The sequence below is a fragment of the Leopardus geoffroyi genome, chromosome A2 (genome assembly GCF_018350155.1).
Source record: "Leopardus geoffroyi isolate Oge1 chromosome A2, O.geoffroyi_Oge1_pat1.0, whole genome shotgun sequence".
Classification (NCBI taxonomy): domain Eukaryota; kingdom Metazoa; phylum Chordata; class Mammalia; order Carnivora; family Felidae; genus Leopardus; species Leopardus geoffroyi.
The window spans coordinates 55,308,649-55,332,743 of record NC_059331.1 but is presented as its reverse complement, the minus strand read 5'-3'; the positions used below and the strand labels follow the sequence as shown (position 1 = coordinate 55,332,743).

Here is a 24,095-nt window from a genome sequence, read left to right as displayed (position 1 = left end):
TTCACTCCTGTTTTGCATGGATCAGTGGTTTGTTCCTCTTTTTTTATTTAAAAAAGTTTTTTTTATGTTTATTTTTGAGAGAGAGAGAGAGAGAGAGAGAGAGAGAGCAAGCAGGGAAGGGGCAGAGGGAGAAGGAGACACAGAATTCAAAGCAGGCTCCGGGCTCCAAGCTGTCAGCACAGAGCCCAATGAGGAGCTCGAACTCATGAACCGTGAGATCATGACCCAAGCCGAAGTCGGATGCTTAACCAACTGAACCACCCAGGAGCCCCAGTTTGTTCCTCTTTATTGCTGACAGATGTTCCACTGCAGGGATGCATCTGTTTGCTTAGCCATTCACCTACTGAAATACATTTCCACTCTTCCCAGTTTGGTGCAATTTCACAGGGGGCATAATAAATATTTGCATACAGATTTTTGTTTGAACATAACTTTCTGTTCCATTTGGGTAAATACCCAGGGATGGGATTCTGGGTCACATGGTAAGGATGAGGTTAACTTTGTGTGAAACTGCCAACCTGCTTTTCAGGGTGGCTGCACTATTTGTGGGTCCACCAGTAATGTAGGAGGGGTCTGGTTGCTTCACATTCTCACCAGTATTTGGCAATGTCAGGTAGGATTGTTTTTTTTTTTTTGTTTTGTTTTGTTGTTGTTGTTGTTTTAATTTTAGTCGTTCTAACAGATATGTAGAGGCTTCTTACTGTGTTTTTTTTAAAGACTTTATTTTTAAGTAAACTGCACACCCAACGGGGGCTCAAACTTACAATCCTGAGATCAAGAGTCACATGCTCTCCCTGCCTGAGCCAGCCAGGTGCCCTTCTTATTGTGGTTTAACGCACACTTGCCTAGTGACTATGATGTGGTACGCTTTTCCTCATTTGCCACCCATATATATCTTCATTGGTGCAATATCTATCCAAACCTTTTGCTCATTTTTAAATTGGGTTGTTTGTTTTCTTGTTATCAAATCTTTATATATTCCAGATTCCTCTGTGTAGATGTAATAATTTTGTGTTTTGCAAAGGCAACTCTGTGTCACACTGAAGTTTGAGAACCACTGGTATAATGAATCATCTTTACCCAACATCTACTTTTAACAATTATTAACACTTTGTCATATTTATCCCATGTATTTTTATGTTGAGATACTTTAAAACAAACTCCAGATATGATGAAATTACACTCTAAATATTTCAGTACGCATTAAAAAAAGTGGGAACACATTTCTTAAATAGCAAAAATATCACTATCACACCTTACAAAATTAAAATGATTTCTGGGGCGTCTGGGTGGCTCAGCTGGTTGAGTGTCTGACTTCAGCTCAGGTCCTGATCTTGCGGTTCGTGAGTTCGAGCCCCACATCAGGCTCACTGCTGTCAGCCAGTCAGCACAGAGTCTGCTTCGGATTCTCTGTCTCCCTCTCTCTACCCCTCCCTCACTTGTGCTCTGCCCAAAATAAATAAATTTTTTTTTAATTTTTTTTTAATCTTTATTTATTTTTGAGAGAGAGACAGCGTGTGAGCCAGGGAGGAGCAGAGAGAGAGGGAGACACAGAATCTGAAGGAGGCTCCAGGCTCCGAGCTGTCAGCACAGAGCCCGACGCGGGGCTCGAACTCACGAACCGTGAGATCATGACCTGAGCTGAAGTCAGACGCTCAACCGACTGAGCCACCCGTGCCCCAAAATAAATAAATATTTTTTTTAATTCCTTAATTATTAAATTACTAATTAAAATCCACTCCATATTCAAATTTTCCCAACTTCAGTAAGTTTCTAATTTCAACAAGTACAATTTTGGTTTTGGAAAGTTGTGTTTGGTTCTTTTGCTTATATCCTTGTCATATATTGTTCTTTCCTTATCTAGTGCACCTTACAGGTCTCTAATAATTTTAAATCTTTGCAATGTTCATCTATTACTCAATTTTCTATTATCTCAGACTCTTGAGAGGTGTTTCTGCTGTCTGGGATGTCTGATGACTCTTCCTCGTGGTGAACTACTTCCTTGTATATTTGGTAATTGTTGGATTGTGAGTTCATCTCTAGTAGGGCTTCATCTGTGGGAATCTTATTCAGCCTGGTTGAAGGCAGGTCCCTCCAGGGTCCAGAGAGTATTTGCAATTCCTTTCCCTCAGTGCCTGCCAAGGCATTATTTATAGAAATATTGGCTCAGGGGTTCTGGAACCAGGGGAGTAGTGTGAATTACAACCTTCAACAGATACCAGGGGCACATCTCGGAAACCCAAATCTCAAGACCTAGCTGAGACAGACATTCTCTCTCTTTGGTAGATGGGTGGGTATTTTCCAAGTCCCCACTTTCGCTGAGGGTATGTCTTTTTAAAGGTCCTGGCTTTATGCTGGGGTGTGAGTTCCAACTAGGGAAGGTATAGGGACATCATCTCCTGTATCCTTAAGCTATTAAAACCTAAGCCTTTGGTTGCCAGACCAGCAAACACCTTCATTCCTGCTGCCACCCCAGTAAGGAAGCTTATCAGCCTACATGCATCCTGCTGGTTTTCAGTTTTCTCTTCATTTTTTGATTAGAATTGTACTAAATTTACAGACCAATTTGTGGACAGTTGACATCTTTACAATATCAGGTCTTCCAATCAATGAGCATGGTCTACTCTTTCATTTATTTTTGTCTTCTTTAATCTCTGCCAAGAATATTGTATACTTCCACGGGCAAAGACCATGTACATCTTTCATTAAATATATTCCTAGATATTTGAAGTGTCTTAATGCTATTGTAAATTGGATTGTTGTTCAAATTTAATTTTCTAATCATTTGTTGCTGATATATAATAACAGAGTCGATTTTGTATACTGACCTTTAAAACTCCCGTATTAATTCTAATAGTTTATCTGTAGGTTCTCTGGGCTTTCCTGTCATCTGTGAAAAATGACAGGGTTTTTTTCTTTCTAAATGTCATACTTTTTATTTCTTTCACCTGCCTTTTTGCACTGGCCAGACTTCCAGTGCAAAACTGACAGAAGTGGTTATGAAGGCCGCCCTTATCTCCTCTCCAATGCACCCTCTTCATTTCCTATGAGTTTATCTGTGCATCTCAAAAGAGTTTGAAGCTGGAAGGTTTCAGGTTACCTGCTCTGTGATAATGCCTGAGCCCTTGCCTCTCCGCAGCACTTGTTTGTCTTAGACACTGTGCATACTCTGGATTCTCCTCTATGCCCTGGCAGCAGGGGGGGGGAAGGTGGGCTCACACATCATACACCAACCATCCACACCATCCCCTATATCTCATTTACTTCTAACAGTAACCCTGGGAGGAGGGAGATGTTACCATCACTTCCACTTGACAGATGAGAAAACCTGAGACTCAGAGGGGCAAAGTTCTCGGCCAAGGAAGCTTCTGCCAAGAGCCAGGACCTGACCCCAGGCCCCTTTGCCCCTGTCACCCCACATTCCCGGCCCCCTTAACCAGGTTATTTTTTTCACACTCCTTCTCCAGGTCCTTCCTCAGCACCAGACTGAGATGGGCAAAGACAACTGGCAAACCATCAGGCTGGCAGACTCTCCCGTGCTGACTCGGGGGCCACCCCTCCCAGCACCAGACATGTCCCATGGGTCTCCAAGGCCTCATGTGAGCCTGCACACATCCCCACCCACCTATGAAGAAGAGCCCTCCTGCTGTCCTCATTCAGGCAGCTCCAGCCTGGCCCAGTGTTAAGGGGATGTGCTCAGGGTTCAACCCATCCTGAGTGCAGACTCAGGCTCAGCTATTCACCAGCTGTGGGAAGGCCACTCCTCTCCCCAAGCCTCTGGCCATGGCAAGACCTAATTCACAGCACCCATCTTCCCTTCTCACTCCTCTGCGGAGGCACATGGAAGCAGACTTGATGAGGAATTAGCCCCTGCAAGGGGCAGAAGCCACAAATCCCATCCCAGCCAGGTCCTTTTCAGATTAGGGTTCAGTGGGGGGTGGAGTCAGGCTGGGCCAAGGTCAGGGCTCAGCTAGAATCAGTCAAACTGGGGGAGCCTGGGTGGCTCAGTCAGCTGGGCGTCTGACTTCGGCTCAGGTCACGATCTCATGGTTCGTGAGTTTGAGCCCCGTGTCGGGCTCTGTGCTGACAGCTTGGAGCCTGGAGCCCACTTCGGATTCTGTGTCTCCCTCTCTCTCTGCCCCTCCCCGACTCACGTTCTGTCTCCCTCTCTCTCTCAAAAACAAATAAACATTAAAAATAAAAGAATCAGTCAAACTACAGCAGGTTTCTCAACCTCTGCACTATTGACGTTTTTTTTGCTAGATAATTCCACATGGTGGGGGGCTCTGTCCTGCACCGTACCATGTTTAGCGGCATCCCTGCCCTCTAACCACTAGATGCCAGTAGCACCCCACCCCTACTCACGACAACAAAAATGACTCCAGACATTGCCAGATGTCCCCTAAGGGGGCAATAGTGCCCCCACCCAACCCCCTCGCCCTGAAAATCACTGCTCTAGAGTCAGAGTGGGGCTCAGGCTGGGGCTGGGTCAGGTTCAGCAGGAGGTCGGGGTCACAGCACAGCCAGAACCTCAGGAAGGTGAGCCCCTTCACCACCTGCAGCTGTAGCCACTGAGAAACTACCCAGCTCCCCCATTGCTCTGCTTTTCCAGACCAAGGCTAGGCTCCCTTTGCTTGCCAGAAGGTGGCAAATAACAAATCAGATAGCAGGTGAGCCCCACACCATTTCCAGGGCCCCTGCAGTTGGGCCCCCAGCAGCTTTGCTTACTAGCTGCCCCCACCTCATCCCCCAGGCCCTTGTTCATACACACCACCACCAATTGAGGCAACACACCATTAAGTATAATGCCTCCCGTAACGGTTCCCTAATTTGCACTTCATTTAGATTCAACAAGATGTTTCTGAGCTAATAAAACGAAAAAGACTGGTTTCTATCAACTCTGTGACAGCGAACATCTCTGGTATTTCATTGTGGGCAATTCCAGAATTAAAATTGGCCTTATCTCCTGCAAATGAGATTCTTGTCACTGGAAAATCCCTCTCTCCTGGGCTGTCCTGGGAGGACCAGAGATAAGCTTGCCGGCTCCAGGTTTGATTCCAGGGAGGCGGTTACGGGGAGGGGAGAGATTATCTCTTAAGGAAGGAAAGGACGGGGAAAGTAGAGGGCCAAGTTCACCAAATTCAGTGCAGCAGGATCCCCAAGAATGGAGTATGAAACAACAGTGGGTTTAAGGTGGTGTTCTGGGCCCTGATATCAAAAACAAAGTACCTAGAAACCTAGAGTGAGGAACGGTGGGATCCCCAAATGCTGGGTTCCGAAGCAGAGGCTGCAGGATGTTGGCTCTGAAAGAGAAAACCCATGTCCTGGGGTGTCTCCACGTGTGGCTTCCACGTGGCCTCTCCTCCCTTTGCACACCCCAATATTCAGATTTTGCTCCGCTGAACCATACGGGGCCACATCGGCCCACAATGACCCCCTTGGGACAGAGGTGTCAGGACCACCTGTCTCAACCCTGAGTGACCCCGATTCCCTCCCTCCTACAATTCTTTTGCTGGCTTTGGGCTCAGGCTGTGAGCCATCTCTTTTCCCGGCTGGCAGGTGTGCCGCGAACTGAAATTCATACGACTGTGTGCAAAGAGTCAGTGGGCAATAAACTGGGACTTGAGAGACTCTTCTCTAGAAAAGGCGTGTGCATTTTAGTGTGTGGCCTTGATGACCTCCCTTGGAGACTGAGGCCACTCGAGAGAGCCAGTTGCTGGGTAAGAGGCTCCTGGATAGCCAAGACCTCGTACCATATTCAGGAAGGCACCCATGAGAAATGCGACAACATTTGCTGATGCCTGTTCGGCCACAGTGCCCCACTTTCATGAGCATCCAGGGTGGGGGGAAACCGAGGCAGCCTTCAAACCAAGAATCAAGGCAAGGCCAGAATTTTCAGTTGGCTGCATGACTTGAGTCTCTATTTCTCCATCCATAAAATGGGGGTGTATCCCCCCACTGCTGGCTGTAGCCAAGCCAGTCTTGAGAATTTGAGGGAATTATTTATAGAAAATTCTATGGGGGTTCAGACCCTTGTCCTCCTCCCTAGCACAACGTGCTCACTCTCTCCCGCTCTGTCTTTTTTTTTTTTGTTCTGGGACTTGGTAATTATATGCCTAGAGATGAAGGCTTTTCAAAAACATCTTTCCCACCAATTTTCAGCTGGAAACGTGCATAAAAACAGAGATATTTTTATCCGCGTGTTTCTTTTTTCCTGTCTCCTCCTTCCAGCAATGGGCAATTATGAGCTTTTGCCTTCAGTCAATCCGTCCTGTAAGAACTCGCTTCAGAGGGAAATGCATTTCCGCAGCGAAGCCAGCCTGTCCCGGCAGATGCGGGCTGGCCCCGTCAGGGAGCAGAAGGGAGCGAGGACACGCAGTGCCCAGTGCAGGGTATACACCTGGTCCCAGGCCCCACGCTGCAGCCAGGGGCGGGTGGGTGGGCTTCTTTTTTATTTTATTTCTCTTGAAAGCTTTGCTAACTTGCCTTCATTATTCCCATCTCTCTGGGGCCCCAGGGAGCTATTGAGCTCTGACAAAGGGCAAAGGAAGTCTGCCCCTGGCCAGGCTGCCTGTGCCAGGATCCCGCCTAAGCAAGAAAGGGGCACGGGAGGGCGGGGCAGCAGACTCAGCCTACTGAGCTTGGTTCTGTGGGTCTCCAGGAGGGAGCATTCGGCCTCTGAGGGGGGACCACTGAGAAAACACATGTTCCGAGGCTCAATCTGGGGGGAAGAGGAAATGACTGCGTGACAGCCAGCCACCAACGGGGCCAGCCCAGCCCCGCACTGACGAGAAGGGGGGCCCCACTTTCCTCTGGGCCCAACGTTGACTGCATTCAAGTACAGTACTCAGGGGCCCGTTGCTGACCCTGGGGCAGCAGCTGCTCACTGCTCCCACAGGCCACCCGGGATCTACCGGCCCCAGCTCCGCTGTTCCCACCTCTGCAGGCATGGCTGGTCCGATGGAAAAAGGAAGGACGGACTTTGGAGTTAGGCCAACTTCAGAGTCTGATTCTAAACCTTGCTGCCCACTGGCTAGGGATCTAGGACCAGCCACTTCTCCTCTCTGAGCCTCAGGCTTCTACTCTGCACAGTGGGGGGCGAGGGGCCGCCTCATGGGTTGGTATGAGGAATCTAATTAACATTGTAGGGTACACATAAGCCATGAAACACGGGAGTTCTCTCCCTGTCCCCGTTACTGACCTCGTTAGAAAAGTTTTCATAGATTAATAATGGTAACAACTCCTTTTGATGAAGTGCTGGGTGTTGTGCTATGCACGTTATAAGCATCGTCTCATTTAATCCTCACTACCCTCTGAGATGGTATGATCGTTATTCCCGATTTACAGAGGGGGAAACCAAGGCACAGAGAGGTTATCTGACTTCCAATGGTAAGAAGCAGGGTCAAGATTTGAACCCAAGCCGTGTTCTATGAACTTTAAAATTATTACCACTTTAGGGGCGCCTGGGTGGGGCTCAGTCGGTTAAGCATCCTACTCTTGGTTTTCGACTCAGATTATGATCTCACAGTTTGTGAGTTTGGGCCCCGCATGGGACTCTGTGCTGCTTGGGATTCTCTCCCTCTCTCTCCCTGCCCCTCCCCTGCTTGCTCTCTCTCTGTCTCTCAAAATAACTAAACAAATAAACTTTTAAAAATTAGTACCGCTTTATCCTCATGATAATCCTATGTGGTGGGTGCCATTATCATCCTCATGTTCTAGATGAGGAAAACGAGGCACAGAGAGGTTAAGGGACTTACCCAGGGTTACACAGCTCCTAAGCTCCTAGTCATGGGCCCCCTCCAGCCTCCTACCTCCTCCTACCCTATGACAGTCTTGGGGAGTCACCAATGAAACCATTTTATTTCCTGGTGGTGGCTGCCTAGAGCAGTAAAAACTCATTTCACTCCGTGAAGAGTAAAAGCAAAAGTTCCTGCCACAAGTGACAGTCCCTCGGCCTCCCTGACTTTGCCAGATGATACGCGTCCCTCTGCCAGCTCCCTCCACTCCAGGTCCCGGGTCTTCTCGCTGTTCCACACACCAGACTTGTGCCCACCCCACGGCCTTTGCACCGACTGTTCCCTCTGCCCAGAATGCACTTCCCCAGACATCCACAAAACTCCCTCCCTCACCTCCTTCAGCAACTTGTGGAAATGTCATCCTCTCAGGAAGATCTTCCCCAATCAGCCTGTTTGAACTTACCCTGCACCCCACTACCACCTCCCACACCTCCATTACTCTGTATCTTTCTTCATGCACTCAACACCATCTAACAGACCTCACTTTTGTAAAAACTTAGTGATCTCATTTACTATCTTCCTCTGCCCACTAGGATGTCAGCTCCAGAGGGCTGGCGTTTTGGTTGCTGTGTCCAGGAAGGAAAGCATGGCATACGGTAAGTGTTCAGTAAATAATCTGGAATTCAATTCCCACTTACAGAGTAGGAGAATGGGGATCAAAGAGGTGGCATGAGATTTTTAAAGTCATAGAATCGGAAGAGGCAGAGCGAGGATGCCAATCCAGGCCTCCCTGGATCCATAGTGTGGCCTCTGTGGTGGAGGGCCTGAGGTTGCCCCATGGCCATAGCCCCTGCCATGCAGTAGGAGGTGAGGCCTGAGAGAGGATCCAGGCAGTGATGGTGAGGGCCCCTCAGAGGAGTGGGCAGCCCAGGCCACAGCAGAAGGACTACCCTTCCCAATCTCTACAACACACATGCATACCCTGCCTGAGCTTTCCCAGGCCCAAGCGATACTCACTGAGGCCCAGAGGCCCTGGGAACAAAGACCACTTTGTGGCCAAGAGTCAGAGGGGAGTGAACACTGGGAGGGCTGGGGGTGGGGCTTCTTGCCAAAATCTGCATTCAGGCCTCGAATGCACCCAACCCTTTTCCACAAGGGCTTAGGGTTACATCCTTTTCCACAAGGGCTTAGGGTTAGTGGGTGGTGAACGAGGCTCCCAGGGCATGTGCAGGCAGGAGTCCATCGGGGGCAGAGAAAGGGCACTGGGTAGTGCATTCCACAGACCCCAACCCCAAGCCTGGCTCTCACTGAGGAGCTCTGCAAGTGGCCTGACTTCTTACAGCCCAGCCTTCCCTGCAAAATGTGCAGGGTGTATGGAGTGGCCACCTGTTGGCTATCCTTGTCTCCCCTGCTCCTGGGGAGGCCACTCGACCAGGCCTGGCCAGCCAATCAGAGGCCTAGTGATTGTTCAAGGGTGAGCATGTGATCCAAGCTGGGCCAACAAGAGCTGGCCCTGGGATGTTTGCTGGAACTACTGGAAACAGGTTCTCTTTCCTTAGAGACAACTGACCTGGTTGACCTTAAGCTCAAAGGTTATGGGGCCCTCTGGGCACCTCAAGGAAAGGAAAGAGTCTGCCTGGAAATGAAGATTGCCTAAACCAAAACAGAGACCCAGAGTCCTAATGATGTAAACTGAGCACCTGGATCCCACTGTACCTAAGCTCCACCTTTGGACTTTTCTGAAAAAAAAAAAAAAGCCTTAGTGCTGAACATCAAATGTGGCAGGTGTACTCAAGAGGCTCTGTGGCCTGGGAAGGAGTCTAGGGTGGGGGCTGCTGTGGTGAGGATGGGGGTCCAATAAGTCAACAGAGAGAGAAAAAGCCAGGGAGATGCCAAGATAAGCCTTGAATGCCAAGATAAGGAGCTGTGATCAGATTTGAGTTTTAGAAAGTTCCCTCCTAGGGCAGGATGGGAAAGTGGGGTGGAGGCTAGAAGGCCAAGAAAGAGACTGGGGCAAAGGTCCAGGCAGGCAATGCTGAGACCTGAGCCTAGGTGGAGGCCACAAGCCCATAAGGCCCATGAGGTGAGGGAAGACAACCTCCCTGGCAGTGCTCCACGGGAGGTCTCCAGGGCGCTGTTGCACTTGTGGCTCTGACCACTGGAGGACAAGGTCACCCCACTCACCTGGGCCTTAGGTCAAGAGAACAGATATACCCAGGCCAGGGGAGCAATGCCTCCATTTACAGTGCAGTCACCGGGAGGAAGCCGGGGCAGACCACATGAGGAACATCCCAGCTTTGCTACTTCTGGCTGTGTAGCCTTGGACAAGTCACTTAACACCTCCATGCCTCAGTTTCCCAGCTGGAAAATGGAGAGAAAAATAGTACCAAACTCACAGTATTGTGCAAATTAAATGAGAAAATGCACAGAAAGAGCTTAGAACGGAGCCTGGCACAGAGTAAGATCTCAACAGCTATTAGCTACATTATTCATGTTATTATCTGGGGGCCGGGGGGTGACCCTGTCTCTGCCCCTTGCCATGGGGGGGGCAGGGTGGGAGCCTAAGTTCACCGGGCCCTCGGAAGCAAGATGGAGGTAGCTGTGCCATAAAAGTCATCTGGGGCTAGTCCTGCTTGGACACTGCACTGTAGCTGTGGGGCCTTGGGTGGGCCACCACCCCTCTCTGAGCCTGTTTCCATCGGTCCACTAGGACCACAGCCCTTACCCTCGGAACTGTTTCAAGGAGGTACCATTAAGAGTATGTTGAGTGCGGGAAGGGATTGACAGGGGTAGTCCCAGGGCACTGAGTGAAGGATGACCAGTTCCCAGCTCTTGATAAGCTCGGGCTGGGGTCGGGCGGTAGGGCAGGAGCAGGGTTAGGAAGGTAGCCCGGCAGGAGAAGGCTGGAAAGACAGGCAGCCAGACAGACAGATGGAGCAACCATGTCTGCTCCAGAGCCCCTCCCACAGCGCCCATCCTGGGCCCACTTAGGAATGTGGCAGCTGTGTGATACCTGCCCCACTGCATTCCCAGGACCCCGGGGCTCCCCAGCCAGACCCCGGAGCCGGGCAGGGGCTTCTGCCTCCTGCCAGGAGGTGCAGCCTCCCGCCTGCTGTAGGAGCTCCCTCCACACCACCCTGAGCTCAGCCTCTGCTCTCACATCTCTGGGCCGGGAGCTCACTCCCACCAGCTGATGCCCATGCAGAGAGGGGACGCACCTCCCTGAGGCACCTCTGAGGGGCGGAGGGCTGCCCTCTGGAACTCCAGATCTGCCTGCTGCCCCTGCTGTGCGGGACAGGGGACAGCCTGGGGGACTCAGTCCCTGGCTGCAGGACAGCAGCCCTCTCATGGGCCCACCGGGGGCGGGTGTCCCAGCCCTGCACTCTCTCGGGGCTCTGGGTCTCCAGGGAGTGGCCATCCTTGTCTCTTCTCTGGGCAGCAGTTCCGGAGGGTTCAGTCCCATCACTCTGCCTACAGGTTCCCATTACTCACCCGCCTCTCCAGGGGTCTCCCGGCTGAGCCCACACAGCATGTCTGCTATTGTCTCCTCGGCTGCCCACCAACTCCCTCGGGAGCCACGCTGCTCAGCCCTCCCTCACCCTCCCCGGGGAGGGGCTGTGGGAGGGAAGCTCACGGCTCCCACTGGCTGGGCACCGAGTCCACCCACTGCAGCGGGCGGCTCTCTGCTTAAAGGGGACACGGCCACTGTATGACTGGCTCCTGGATGTGGTTCTACACCCCCCGGGGCCCACGGTCTGAGTCTGGGTGGGGATCTCTGAAGATGGCATGTCTGGGTCCTCCTGCTGGGTCCCCAAGCAGACGGACCCCTGGAGCCAGTTCTGTTCCTAACTTGCTCTAGGACTTTGGTAAGTGACTGCTCTCCCCAGGCCTCAGTTTTTCCATCTAGAAAAGAGGAACAGTGCCTTCCAAACATTTTTTTTTTTTTTTTTTTTTTTTTTTAAGTAGCAGATTCCAACAGAATCTCGTACAGAATCCCAGGACATAAGCCAGATAAAGTGCAGCCATATGCCAAAGAGCATTTGCAGGACTCAGCGTTAGAAATCCCTGAGCTCAGAGCCCCCTGGGGCTCTTCCACTGACATTCCAACTACCTCCTCCAGGCCTCAGTTTCCTTTTCTGTAAGGGAGGGCCTGGGGAGGATGAGCCCAGCAGCCTGCCCCATGGAGCACTCCCCCAGCCTTTGGGGAAGACAGAGTAAGATGGGCAAAGGATCCGCATGCCTTGGGCTTGATGGGCAGGGGCAGCTGGTCAGAATTCCAGCCCCGGCTGGGCCTCAGCCCTGCACACTCCTACATTCCTCCACGCTAGCTCAGGACTGACTCTGCCAACCCTGATGGACACACAAGGCCCCTCCTCCCAGCTGCTTCTGCGCTCCATCCCACCAGTGTGTGTGGGCACCTACTGAGGGCCAGACCCCGCACAGGTGCTGGGAAGAAAGGTGGGTGATAGGGACACTGGGTGTCGATAGCCTGTATGCCTAACTCCTGCTGAATGCAGAAGAGAGCAACACAGACGAGGTCCCAGCTCCCATGGAGAGTTTCCTGGATACACGGAAACAAATGGGGCTCCAGTTTGTTCTGTGTCCTGCAGTACATAAAAATGTACAGTACTGTGGTTGGGGACTGGGGGCTTCTAGGTTCCTTCCCGTTGCCCACTTCCCAAGGCTGCCTTCTTCTTAGGGTGACTCCACATGTACCCCAGGGGGCAGGGTCCAGGTTCCAGGTCAAGCTCATTGGGCCAGAAGTGAGGCCAAGGTCTCAGCCATTGAAGGGGTAGTGAGCATTGGGTCAGAGAGGGGGGTCTGAAGGAATTTGCTGGGAGAATCAAGCCAGGCAGGGAAGCGGGGGGGGTGCAGGCTCTCAGGTTGGTCCATGGTACCCAGCAATAGTCAGGACAAGGCTCTCAATGACCATGAGCAGGACGCTAAGGGCCACCTTGGGGTAGTCCCAGCTCCATACCAGGCAGGGACGTGGCCCTTCTTAGCATGTGAACCGCCCTTAACAGACTCTCACCCTCTTCCCCTCACCCCTTATTTACAGCTCCCTGAGGGGCCAGCTGCATGGTGCACAAGCCTTTAGAGCTACATCCGTCCCCTCTTGTAAGAAAATATTTGCTCGCCACACAGATGCATTTAAATGAGCGATGAAGATTGGCGATCTCTCTTCCTGCTCCTTTGGTATTTACTTTTGTGGATGAGAAGCTCCTGGAAAGGTCATGCCGTGGGTTATGAGAGAGCTTCCGTGCGGTGTTTTTCTGAATGCCCGCTGTGCCAGGCGCTGGGGACCGAGACACCAGGAGACAGGTGGGAAACAGTGTCTTCCCTCTGCCCTCTGTCCCTGCCATCCCACTGAGCACATTTTCCTCTTGATTTTATCCAAGAGTGGGTTTGGAAGCAAGTGCTGGTCCATTTTAGAACAAGGCAGGGTTTAAATAAATATCTGGCACAAAGGTTAAGTCACCTGCCCTAGATCTCCCAGCTATGAGGGTGGAGCCAGGTTCACACCTAAGAGTCCTCGGACTCTTGGTTTCGGCTCAGGTCATGATCTCACGGTTTCGTGAGATCGAGCCCTGCTTGAGTTCGAGAAAAGCCTTGCTTTTCTCTCTCCCTCTCTGTGCCCCCGACTTGCGCTCTCTCTTAAAATAAGTAAATAAACTTTAAATTTTTTTAAAAAAAAGAATGAAAGTCACTGCTGTGTGCCTCTCAGGATTTCAGGGGCTAGTAAAGGGTTCCAGAAGTGCAGATGAGGAGCAGTTGGCTCTGTTGGGGTTCCACCAAGGAAGCGTTTTGAGTCTGACTTTGAAAGATGAGAGGGAATGTGCCCAAGAAGGGAAAAGCCATTGCAGGTGTGTGTCGGGGAATGCAATCCTGGGTAAGAAATGAGGGGACCAGACAGGAAGTGCACGTGGAGCCAGGCCTTGAAGGGTCTACTAAGGCCTCCCAGGGGAGCTCCTCAGCCATGCAGACTCTCAGGCCCCACTCTGGCCCACTGAATCAGAATCTGCATTTGAACAAGCTCCCCGGGGGACACATAGAAGTTTGAGAAGTGCTCTGTTAGGAGTCTGGCTTTCATCCTGTAGGCAACGGGAGCCACGGATGGTTATAGAGCAAGGGAGTGAGAAGGCTCTGTAAGGACCTCAGACCTGCGGCACCACCTGAGGGACAAGGGAGGGGGGCCTGGCAGTGAGCAGCAAGGGTCCCTTCTGGGAGCTGAGAGCAGGCGAAGCTGCTGTCAGTCCTGCTCCAAAGACGACCCCTCTCATCCAATGAGCGCTGCCAAACTTCAGGGAAGCAGAGGAAAAAGGGGACAGATTGCTGGGTGTGTAAGGTGGCTAGAAGCCAGGCCTGCCAGGGATCCGGGCCGGCAGCAGCTCCCAGTCATGTTTCCAGCACTGTGAATGGGCAGACAGGAAGACTGGACAACCTAGGGGAGGTGGCAGGGCCACTGAGCCGGTGGGCAGACCCTCCATGGCCAGCGGAGGCCCTGACACCCCCACGTCCTTAGGTTTTGTAAGACAACTGGAGGATGGATTGCGGCGTGACCTGGGGCATGTGTCCAAGCCTCTCTGGACCTCAGCTTCCTCGCCATACAGCACCCACCCCCTAGGGTAGGGAGACCACATGTTAATAAGTCAGAAAGCACTTATCCGTCCACTTTCCCGCCAAGACTCTCATATACCAACGTTGTGAAACAGACCAGAGAGGAAGAACTTGGAGGTGGCTGAGCACACAGGTCAGGTGCACCCAGGTTCGAGTTCCGGCTCTGCCACCCTTGAACGATGTGACTCCAGGCCAGTCACTTCTGTGAAGAGACTTGGAAGGGCTGCACAAACTGTGACTGTCCAGCACACATGACCTCTTCCCTACACGAAGCCAGGCCTGCGGGGCCCTTCTTAGTGTCTCTTAACAGGGTGCCACTGGCATGATGCTCTCTGGCGTGTCAGGTTGTCCCTGCAGGACACCCTTCGGGACTCCTGGCAGCCCTGGACCCCGCCCACCCAGGAGCGGTGACTGCCACAACTGGGACGGAAAACCGAGACCCAGATGGGGCCGTGTCTGGGGACCCCCACCAGCACAGAGTGAGAGCCTGGACCCCAGCCTCCACCTTTCCTCTCAGACCCCGGGGCTGAGTCCACCATGACCACAGAGGAGCTGTACCAAGCCCGCCAGCACCACCACCCTCCCCGACGGACAGCCGGAAATGAAGTCTGGGTGGGAACGAGGCAGAGACGGCAATTTGAAGACAAGACAGATAAACCCTTTATTGCTGTTCTGTTGCTTCTTCCTCCCCCTCTCCTCAAACCACCCCAGAGGCCAGGCCAGGACAATTGCGGCCCCCTGCCTGGTTGGTCAACATTTCCACGAGGTGGGTCCCCATTTTACAGCTGGGGAAACTGAGACCCAGCCTGCCCTTCCAGCAGCCACGGGCGAGGCACGAGTGACCCCCCTCTCAGGAGGTGCTGTTTGGCCGCAGTCCCCACTCCGGCCACGCTGTTCCACACACACCCCCACTGTCCCTCAGCTACTCCAGGGCGGGCTAGGGAGAGCTTCGGGGGGTAGTGCCACGTCGGTGGGCGGCTCCCAGGCTGTGGCCCCAGACACCTGCCGGTTGCCAGAACCCTTCACCGCAGCCTTCCTCCAGCCCTGGAGGGCACAGCAGCACGCCAGCCAAGGGGACCCGGGCGACAGGCCGTGTGCTCAGACCAGGGAAGGGGGAGGCTCTGGGATGTGAGAGGAACCACAGAACCAGGTGGTGCAGAGACCTTGTGTGCCGGGCCTGACTTTCAACGCTGTATACATCTTTCCTCACTTCATCCACAACACCCGCACTTCAGCGATGAAAAGCAGGGGCCCAGAGAAGGGAAGCCCCTTGCTCTTGCTCACACAGAAGGTGAAGGAAGAACCGGGATCTGAACCCAGGTGCTCCTGATGCCATCTGCACCAACACCCCGACCCCAAGCCCCCTGAGAAAGGCACACTCAGAAGCCCTCTCCCCAGCCCAGAGAGATACAGGAAGGACAAAGGACTGTGGGGGAAGGGGGAGGGCCACGCTGCTGGAATCTCCTAACTGGAGAGGGTCAAGAGGCACCAGCCCAGGCCTGGCTGTGAGTAGGGCATCTCCCTAAGGCTCCCTCTTGCCCTCTGTATTTCCCGACACCTGCAATGGCTTCCCTCCTGGAAAAGATGACATGAGGCCACAACTGTGCAGAGGGCCTCCCTGAGCCTCAGGTTCCTCCTCTAAAGTATTGATGAGATTGGCCATTCAAAGGATTCTTGTGAGAAACTCGGTGAATAAACAAAACACCTAGAAAACTGTCAAGTACGGGGCCCACAGAGGTAGCTAGGGTGATCACAGCCCTGCCCTCTCTGGCCACTCATGCATTCAAAGAGTATTTATCATGCACCCACTACCTGCTAGAATCTAAGCTTGGCCTAAGCTTTCTGCAGTGAACAAAATATGAGTAGAGCCTACCTCTCTGGCTGCCAGTTCAGGGGAGGGGCAGAGGTCAAAGGAGAAAAACACACAAGTATAGATGCATAATGAGATGGTGCTGAGGGGAGCCGGGACAGCACAAGGCAGGGGGGGTCAGGGAGCCTCTCAGGGCAGGTATTGTTCAGGCAGAGGTGAAGGATGGGAAGGGGAAGGGGAGACATCGGGGGCCAGTGCAGCTGAGGCTGGTGGGTAGACAAGGAGTCAAGATTCTGCTTTGGGCATGAGGAGAGCTGCTGAAGGGTTTTTAGCAGGGTCTTTTGTGATCTTATTCCAAATGGTGGCCAGATGGAACGGGCTGCAGGGTCAGGATGGCATGGGGCAGAGGTGGGGACAAGAGGGGAGGAAAGCAGAAAGGCACCTTAGAGGCAGGAAGCCTGGAACCCCAGCGTCTCTCCTGAGGACACTGGGGAGCCATTGAAGAGTTTAGAGGGAGAAAGGGATAACTGCCTTAGAAAGCTAACTTGACTGGGTGCTAAGAGAGTCACTGCACAGGATGAGGGCCTCAGCTGACCTCAGTCCCACCCCACATCATGCTCCTCCCCACAGAGTCCGCTCTGACTCTGCCCACCTGCCCTCTCACTGCCTTTCAAGCAAAGGGAGCAAAACGTGGGGCACCTGGGTGACGCAGTCGGTTAAGCGTCGGACTCTTGGTTTCAGCTCAGGTCATGATCTCATGGTTTGTGGGCCTGAGCCCCGAATTGAGCTCTGTGCTGACAGCACAGGGTCTGCTTGGGATTCTCCCTCCCTCTCTTTCTCTGCCTTTCTCTGTCTCTCTCTCAAAATAAATAAATAAACTTAAAAAAAAAAAAAAGCTTTAAAAAAAGCAAAACATAAAAATAAATGGGCAAGTTGTCAGGGCTTAGCCCTGGGAAAGAGCAGTGTTATGCATTCCAACCTCAGGAGGTCAATGCCACCCTGGCAACGGCTCCTCCCTGCCCTGCCCCGGGGAGAACCCTGGGCTGGGTGTCAAAAGACCAGGTTCAAGGCCCAGCAACTGCTCACGCAGGGCCTACTCCATGCCAAGAACGTCACATGTGATGTCAGAACATCAGCATCTCTTGCAGAAGGAACTATACCCAAAGAGGATCTGCTATAGGCCCAAACATAGCAAAGGGGGCCAAAGAGGAGGAGTCAGGGAAAGCTGCCTGGTAGAGGTGGTGTCTGAGCCAAGCCTTGAGGGACAAAGGAACCAGACACTCAAAGATGAGGCAGGAACGACATTCGAGACAGAGGGGACAGCCTAGGCAAAGGGCGGGAGGTAGAAAGGTGCACAGTATATGTAGGGAAAGGCACCAACCAGCATGGCTGGGGTCAGAGGACCCCAAAGAGCAGGTGGGCTGGGCCGGCAAGTGGGGCTGGGTCCCAACGACACAGAGACCTGCTTTGGAGGAGGGAATGCACTGAATGGGGCATTCCTGGCACCGTGGCCACCACATGCATGACACTTAGGGAAGAATGGTCTCAAGCTGTCAGCAGCAGTGGGTGGAGCTTCTGCACACTGGAGCCTGATTACAGTGACACCCCCTGTATTTGATGAGGATGTGGGAGGGGAAGGCACCGCCCTCAAGCTGTGCCCTCGAGTGACAGAGTGGAGTAGGAGACTGAACTGGGGCTCAGCCTTGTGGCGAGCACTATGCCTGGAATCCCACCTTCCACGTTCTAGGTCAAGCATTACCCTTGTCCAAATGCATATGCCCCAGAGGAAAAAAAAAGGTCTAACATGTACAAAGCACCTACTGGATACCAAGCACTTGATGTTTAGTGTGCTGCAGAATCTTTCAAAAGCCCTGCTGCTCCCATTTGAGGAGAAACTGAGGTCCAGAGAGGAGAAGGGACTGGGCCAAGGACTCTAGCTAGTACAGGCCAAGGGACAGATTGTCAGAATCAGGTACTCCCTCCTCGGGTCCTTTACATGGGCCTTTCCCTCCTTCTGGAAGTCTCTCCCCACATCTAAAGATGAAAATCCATACAGCCCAACCTAAATGCTGCCTCCACCAAGAAGCCCACCCTGACCACACCAGGTGAGTCCCCTTCACCTCCTCCCAGTCTTTCCACCGATGCATTTGCTCACCTGTTCTTTTCCACTAAAAAGGGGCCCCCCGCTATCTCGCTTATTGATTTCAACCCTATATCCAGGGCTAAGCCCAGCACACAGTAAGTGCTAGGATAAATCAATGAAAAATAAATGGTGATTAGGCATAATCTCTAGATTGCTATGTTGGAAAAGAAAGCAATAATTCATCCCCTCTAACACATCAACACAGAAACATTTTCTGTTGTTTGATATAGTTAGTATACCTCCACGAGTGGAAAGCTCACCACCTCCTAAGCAGCCACCCAACTCCTGAAGAGTCAAAGGATGAGTCGCTCCATTATCCTGAGCTGGAGCCTGCCTCCCTGTGGCTTCCTGTGGCTCCCTGGGGCACCCAGACCCCCTGCCCCAGGACTGCCCTGCATAGAGTCAGGGGCCCTGTCTGGACCCGGGCCATGGCCTCTGAGCCCTGGCAAGAGAGGGAGGCCACCGCTCAGGATCTGGATGTGGCTTTCACCACATGGTCCCACGAGCAACCATCCCATCCCGAGGGCCTCCCCTGGGTGTGTGGCTGGCCACACATCCCAGCGTTCTGGGGCCAGGCTCACACGTGCATCTTCAATCCCTATGGATTTCGGCAAGCCTTTACCTCCAGTGTGCCTGCACCAGGCCCAGGAGGCTGGGATAATCACCTCTTTCCACAGATAAGGAAACTAGAGTCCAGAGGGGCAAGAGACTGAGGAATATGCAGGTGTCTGGCTCCAAAGCCTTAATCACAGTTCAGGAGCCACACGTTCTCAAAAGGGCTTTGTGTGAGAGCCTCATTTTATCTCGTGGCCTCCTGGTGGGCCTGAACATTGAAAGAGAACCCTGGAGGCAGGGGCTGATGGGGCGCCTCAGGCAGGGTGATGATCTGGGAAGGCCCACCCAAGGGTCCCGCACAGCTCATGGATATCCCAGGAGATCCGGGCAGCAGCTCTCCCACTGGGGAGTTGTGGGGTGGGGGGGCCCTGCAGGGTTGGGGGTGGGCCACTTGTCTGAGGACAAGGCTTGACACTGAAATTCCTGGGCCAGTGCCTGCTGCCTGCCAGCTGAGGCCTCCCACGGCTCACGGCCCCTCAGTGCTGTTTAGGAAGAACCACTGGGAAGTTGCCAAACCGTGTCCAGAACCGGCTGCCTACCTCTCCAGCGTCGCCCCTCCCCCATCCCCAGCATCACACAACCTGAGCCCTTTCCACCTCCCAGCCTTCACACTCATGGTCCCTCAGGAAGGCCCCCTCCCTCATCCCTTGCCTGCCTGGCCAAATGCTGCAAGTCCCCCAGGCTGCCCGCTGTCCCTTCCTCCAGGAAGCCTTCCCTGATCCTCTAGCTGCTGATGCCTCATCTGGGTTCCCAATGCCCTCGGGCACCTCTAGGTCCCACTTCTGTCCACTCACCAGATGTCCCACCCTCTTTGCCCATCTATCCCCAGATGAGCCTGACACCAAAGTGGTGAGGAACAATCTAGACTGCCCTCCCAGCCTGTTAGCATCGCCTCCTCCAGCAGTAGTGCCGTGGGAGCCTTAGCAGAGCCCTGGGTTCAAGTCCTGACTCTACCTCTGGCTGGCTGGGTGACCTTCAGCAAAAGTGGCCTCAACCCTCTCATGTGTAAAACAGGGGTGCACGTATGGGCTGGAGCCGGGGTTGGACCTGTGGTCCCTGGGTGCTATTTCAGCTCTGACCTCAGCTAACCTGGGACCCCCTCACCCCAGTCTCTGTCTGAGACTCAAGGATCCCCAACCTTTTCCAAATCTCAAACAAACCTTCCTCAACAGACTCATTCTGCAAACGGGGCACCAAGACTCAGCAAGTGGCAAGGACCTTCCCCAAGGTCACCCACAGGGACCCCCTGCCCCAGTTGTGCGGCTGTGAGAGGTTGCTGAGTGTGTGGCCTCCCTTGGCCCGCCTACCTGCCCACACATCTGCTTATGAGTCACCATCACCTCGGCCAAGACGGCGAAATGTGGGGGCTGGAGACAGAAGGTCAGCCCAAGGAGAGCAGACGGGTGGATGGGGGGAAGGCAGTGAGGGGGCTTCCCGCCACTGGAGAGCACAGCAGGGGGCACAGAAGGGAAACTGAGGCCAGGAAGAGCAAGCACCCGCTGAAGGACCCCAGAAAGTAGAGTCAGCCTCAGTCTGCTGTCTAATGGATGTTCTTTCTGCTCCATCAGGCCATTTCCCCAGGAAGGGAGACAGGGCCCACAGCTTTCACAATTATCCGGGCAATTAAGACAGGCAGATGGTCCCACTGGACTGAGCATTCAAGCTGACAAATGGAGACAATGCTGGGACATTAACTGACAAGATTGGCACTAGTTCTGGTGGGTGACGTGGGCAAGGTGAATGTGCCATCAAGACGGTTCACTGCCCGGAATCAGGAAAGGGCCCAGCTATTCTGCCTGCTCAGACTTCCCCACACCCTGCCTGGGCTCAACTCTGGGCTCTGCCCTGCAAGAGGGACACACACAGGCTGGGACATGGACAGAGATGGTGACCAGGTGGGGAGGGGTGAGAGACCCTGAGAAATGGGGCCACTTAGCCTGGAAGGGCAATCTTGGGGAGGCACCAATGCTGTCTCCGCAGGGCTGTCTTGGGGCAGGGGGAGCAGAGGGAGGGCGGAGAACCTTGAGGGAGCCTGGGGAAGACAGACCAGCAGCCACATGCTGGGAATGCAACAGAGGGGTCCCTTCTTGCTGGCAGGGCGGCCAGATAACTGACCACTGAGAAATGCCCCTGTGGTGAGACATTTGGGCTTGGAAGTCAGACTGCCTGGGGGGCAGGGGCAGGGCACAGATTCCACCATCTCCTTCCTAGCTGTGTGACCTTGGAAAGTCACTTCTTCTTTGGACCTCAGTTTCCTTACCTGCAAAATGGGGCAATTTAGTTCATAACTCACAGGGTTGTTGTGAAAATAAGAAAGTACATGTGAAGTACTCAGCATAGCACTTGACATACAGTAAGTGCTCAATAAATGCTTGGGGAACAAAGAACAGGACCAGAGGTTTGCACTTTATCTCTGCCTTCTTGATAAAAAAAATAAATCCATGGTCTCTGAGACACTGCAGTTGATCTAAACTTCTGGTGCCCTCCCCAGTCTGGGCATGGAGGAGGGCAGAGGCCTAGGAGCCGGGAGCTGTTCAGGCACTGGAGGGAGGGACTGGCTTCCCCATTGGGAGTCAGATGTGAGACCCCAATGCAGCTGCTGCACTGTGAGAAATGCCAGGAGCCGGATGTGGAGGCGAGATAGAGAGCCTCATTGCAGAGGGGAAGGAAGGAGTAAATAATTCATCACAGATGTGCACCATGGAGGGGGTGCAGGCAGAGAAAGCTCGGGAGGGTGAGACACAGTCCCTCCCTGTGCCCAGGAGGTGCCATGTAGCCAGCAAGAGGGATTCCTGTCCTTAACCTTGGGATAACCTTGTTACCCCTAAAATTTCCCACTGCTCCTCTAATACATCCCCTCTCCTCACCCAGGCCTGGGAGGCCAGATAATAACGCCCTTGCCCAGAACCTCTTTGAGCCCATACCCTCCGTCCTCCTTCAGCCCCTCTGCTCTAGCCTTGCCAGCCTGGGAACAACCAACATGTTCATACCTCAGGACCTTTGCACTGGCTGTGGCCTCTGCCAGCCACATCTTCCCCTGGATAGCCATGTGGCCTCCCTCACCTCCATAAAGGCTTTGCTCTAATGTCACCTTCTCGGTGTGGCCCTCTCTGAAGACACCACTTAAAACCGCACACACTACCCACATACCCCATCCCCTCTTTCTGCTTTATTTTTCTGCACACACGTATCACCGCCATACATTTTCCTCGCTTTCCCGCTGCTAGAATGTCAGCTCCACAAGGGCCCGGATTTAGGTCGATCTAGTTCCCTACCGTATGTCCCCCTGGGGCCTAGAACAGTAGTTCTAGCACACAACAGGTGCTAACAGATACCTGTTGAAATCGTGAATGGCAAAGCATAGTCTAGGGCCTCAACATCCATCAACTCCACCTACCCTAGAGCCCTAGCTCCCTACCTCTCACCTGGACCCCACCCTAGTCCCCTCCCTGCATCCTCACCTGTAGTCTGCACTGTAGCCAGAGCCTATGTTAACACAAAAAGCTGTTCTCCCCTCTCTCCTGCTCAGGGACCTTCCATGGCTCCCACGGACCTCTGGACAGAGTCCAAACTCCATAACCTCCTGCCTCCTCCACCCTGGCTCCCTTCTCTCTTTACACTCTTCACAAAGTTCTCAGCTCCCTGAGGCAGATCTTTGAAGCTTCAGATATTTGTGCTAGCTAGTCCCTTTGCCTGACAAACTCCTATTCATCCTTAAAAACTCCGTTCAAGGGGGGGGGGGGGGGAGATTTCCTTGACTTCCCTCAAGCAAAAGCATTTCTTTCTTCTCCAGGTACCCAGTGGACCCATCCACCCCCGCCCCCACCCCATCCCACTGAAGTGCCAACATCATCTACACATAATTTCCTCCTCCCCCAAGCCCTCTGGGTCAGGAACTGCAAGTGATCTCCTTCAGGGGCCCTGACACCTAGCACTCTGAAAATTTCACCTCAGTTGTCCTTGCAGCCTACCCAAGGAGGAAGGCTCTAATATTAACTCTATTTTACAGATGGGAAAACTGAGGCCCACTAGGCCCAGTTGCACAGCTGGGATAAATCCCTGGCCGTTGGCTCCAGGGCCTGTGCTCTGTATATCCTTCTTCCCTCACATCCACACACAGCAAACAAAATCCCTCACTCTTTGAATCAAACGTGACCATTTTATGCCCGCAAAGGCCCAAGCAAGCATAGCCCCATAGGAAACCTTGATCTGATAGCCCAGAATCCTCTGGGGTGATGCCATCATTATGCCCAGGCTAGGAAAGAAGGCACAGTGGCCTGGGAATGTCTGCGTCCTCTGCAGGCACTGGGGTCCAGGACATGCATGTTAGAGTCAGGCCAGCGCCACAGGCCCCTCCCCACCCCCGAGGGCTCCGTTTCCTCACTGTCCAGATGCGGACATCCAGACACCGTCAGGACTGTCTGAGATGGAGCAGGGCCGTGTTTCCATCTGTGCATGCACGTTAGGTGCTTCCCCTCACCTCGGACCCCTGACCAAAATTGGGGAAGCTGAGTCAGGACTGAACACTTCCTGTCTCCAGTCCCGGCCTGGGCGGGGAGTACAGCTCACAAATCTGGGCAAAGCCTCAAATCCCAGTCTGAGGGACACAGGAGGGGTCTCATCTGGCCACATGGCCCAGAAACCCCCACCCTTAAACAATCACAGGGTAAAGAACTTAAGGGTCTTACCCAGAAAAGATGGGGGACAGGAAGGCCTGCTAGAAAATACTGGCTAGAAGTGGGAAGATGTGTCCTTAGGCATTAAAAAAAATGCTTTGGAAACATAAACTGAAGAAACACCTCCCCTTCCTCCGATCTTCCCCCCTTGAATCCTTCTCCCTTGAGCTTTTACATTTTCACAACTGGATGAAAACAAGTTCCCTGTGCCTCTGACAGAGCCCCCGGCAAAGAAGTGGAGAGATGTCAGACAGGAGCCTGGCACATGCCAGCACACCGTGTGCCCGTGTGCCCCCAATTGGGGTGCGCTCCCCCCTCTGTTTTGTTACAGGTCTGCTGGTCCCAGACACCACCCTGGGGTCAGTGGTGTGCATATGGCTGGGGTGGGAGTAGGAAGCGAGTGGCTACATGAAATTCAAAATTACCAGGTGTCTACTGTGTGCCAGGCTCTGTGCTAGTCTTTCCCAATCATCACTGCAATCTCAGAAGGGTGGCCT

The 24,095-nt window shown here is 53.1% G+C and overlaps 1 protein-coding gene across 4 annotated transcripts in view; it reads right to left on the bottom strand.

Annotated features, from left to right (window-relative positions):
* The window catches only part of GRIP2 (glutamate receptor interacting protein 2), a 96,108-nt gene that overhangs the window by 32,514 nt on the left and 39,499 nt on the right, over nucleotides 1-24,095 (bottom strand). Inside the window, exon 1 of one of the 4 annotated variants that reach the window (XM_045493926.1) lies at nucleotides 11,229-11,359. The exons of the other annotated variants lie outside the window; for them this stretch is intronic. Within the exon in view, the coding sequence (XP_045349882.1) occupies nucleotides 11,229-11,268 (40 nt within the window). The 5' untranslated portion in view covers nucleotides 11,269-11,359. Of the gene's footprint in view, nucleotides 1-11,228; nucleotides 11,360-24,095 lie in introns of those variants that run through there. 4 annotated transcript variants of the gene reach the window in all.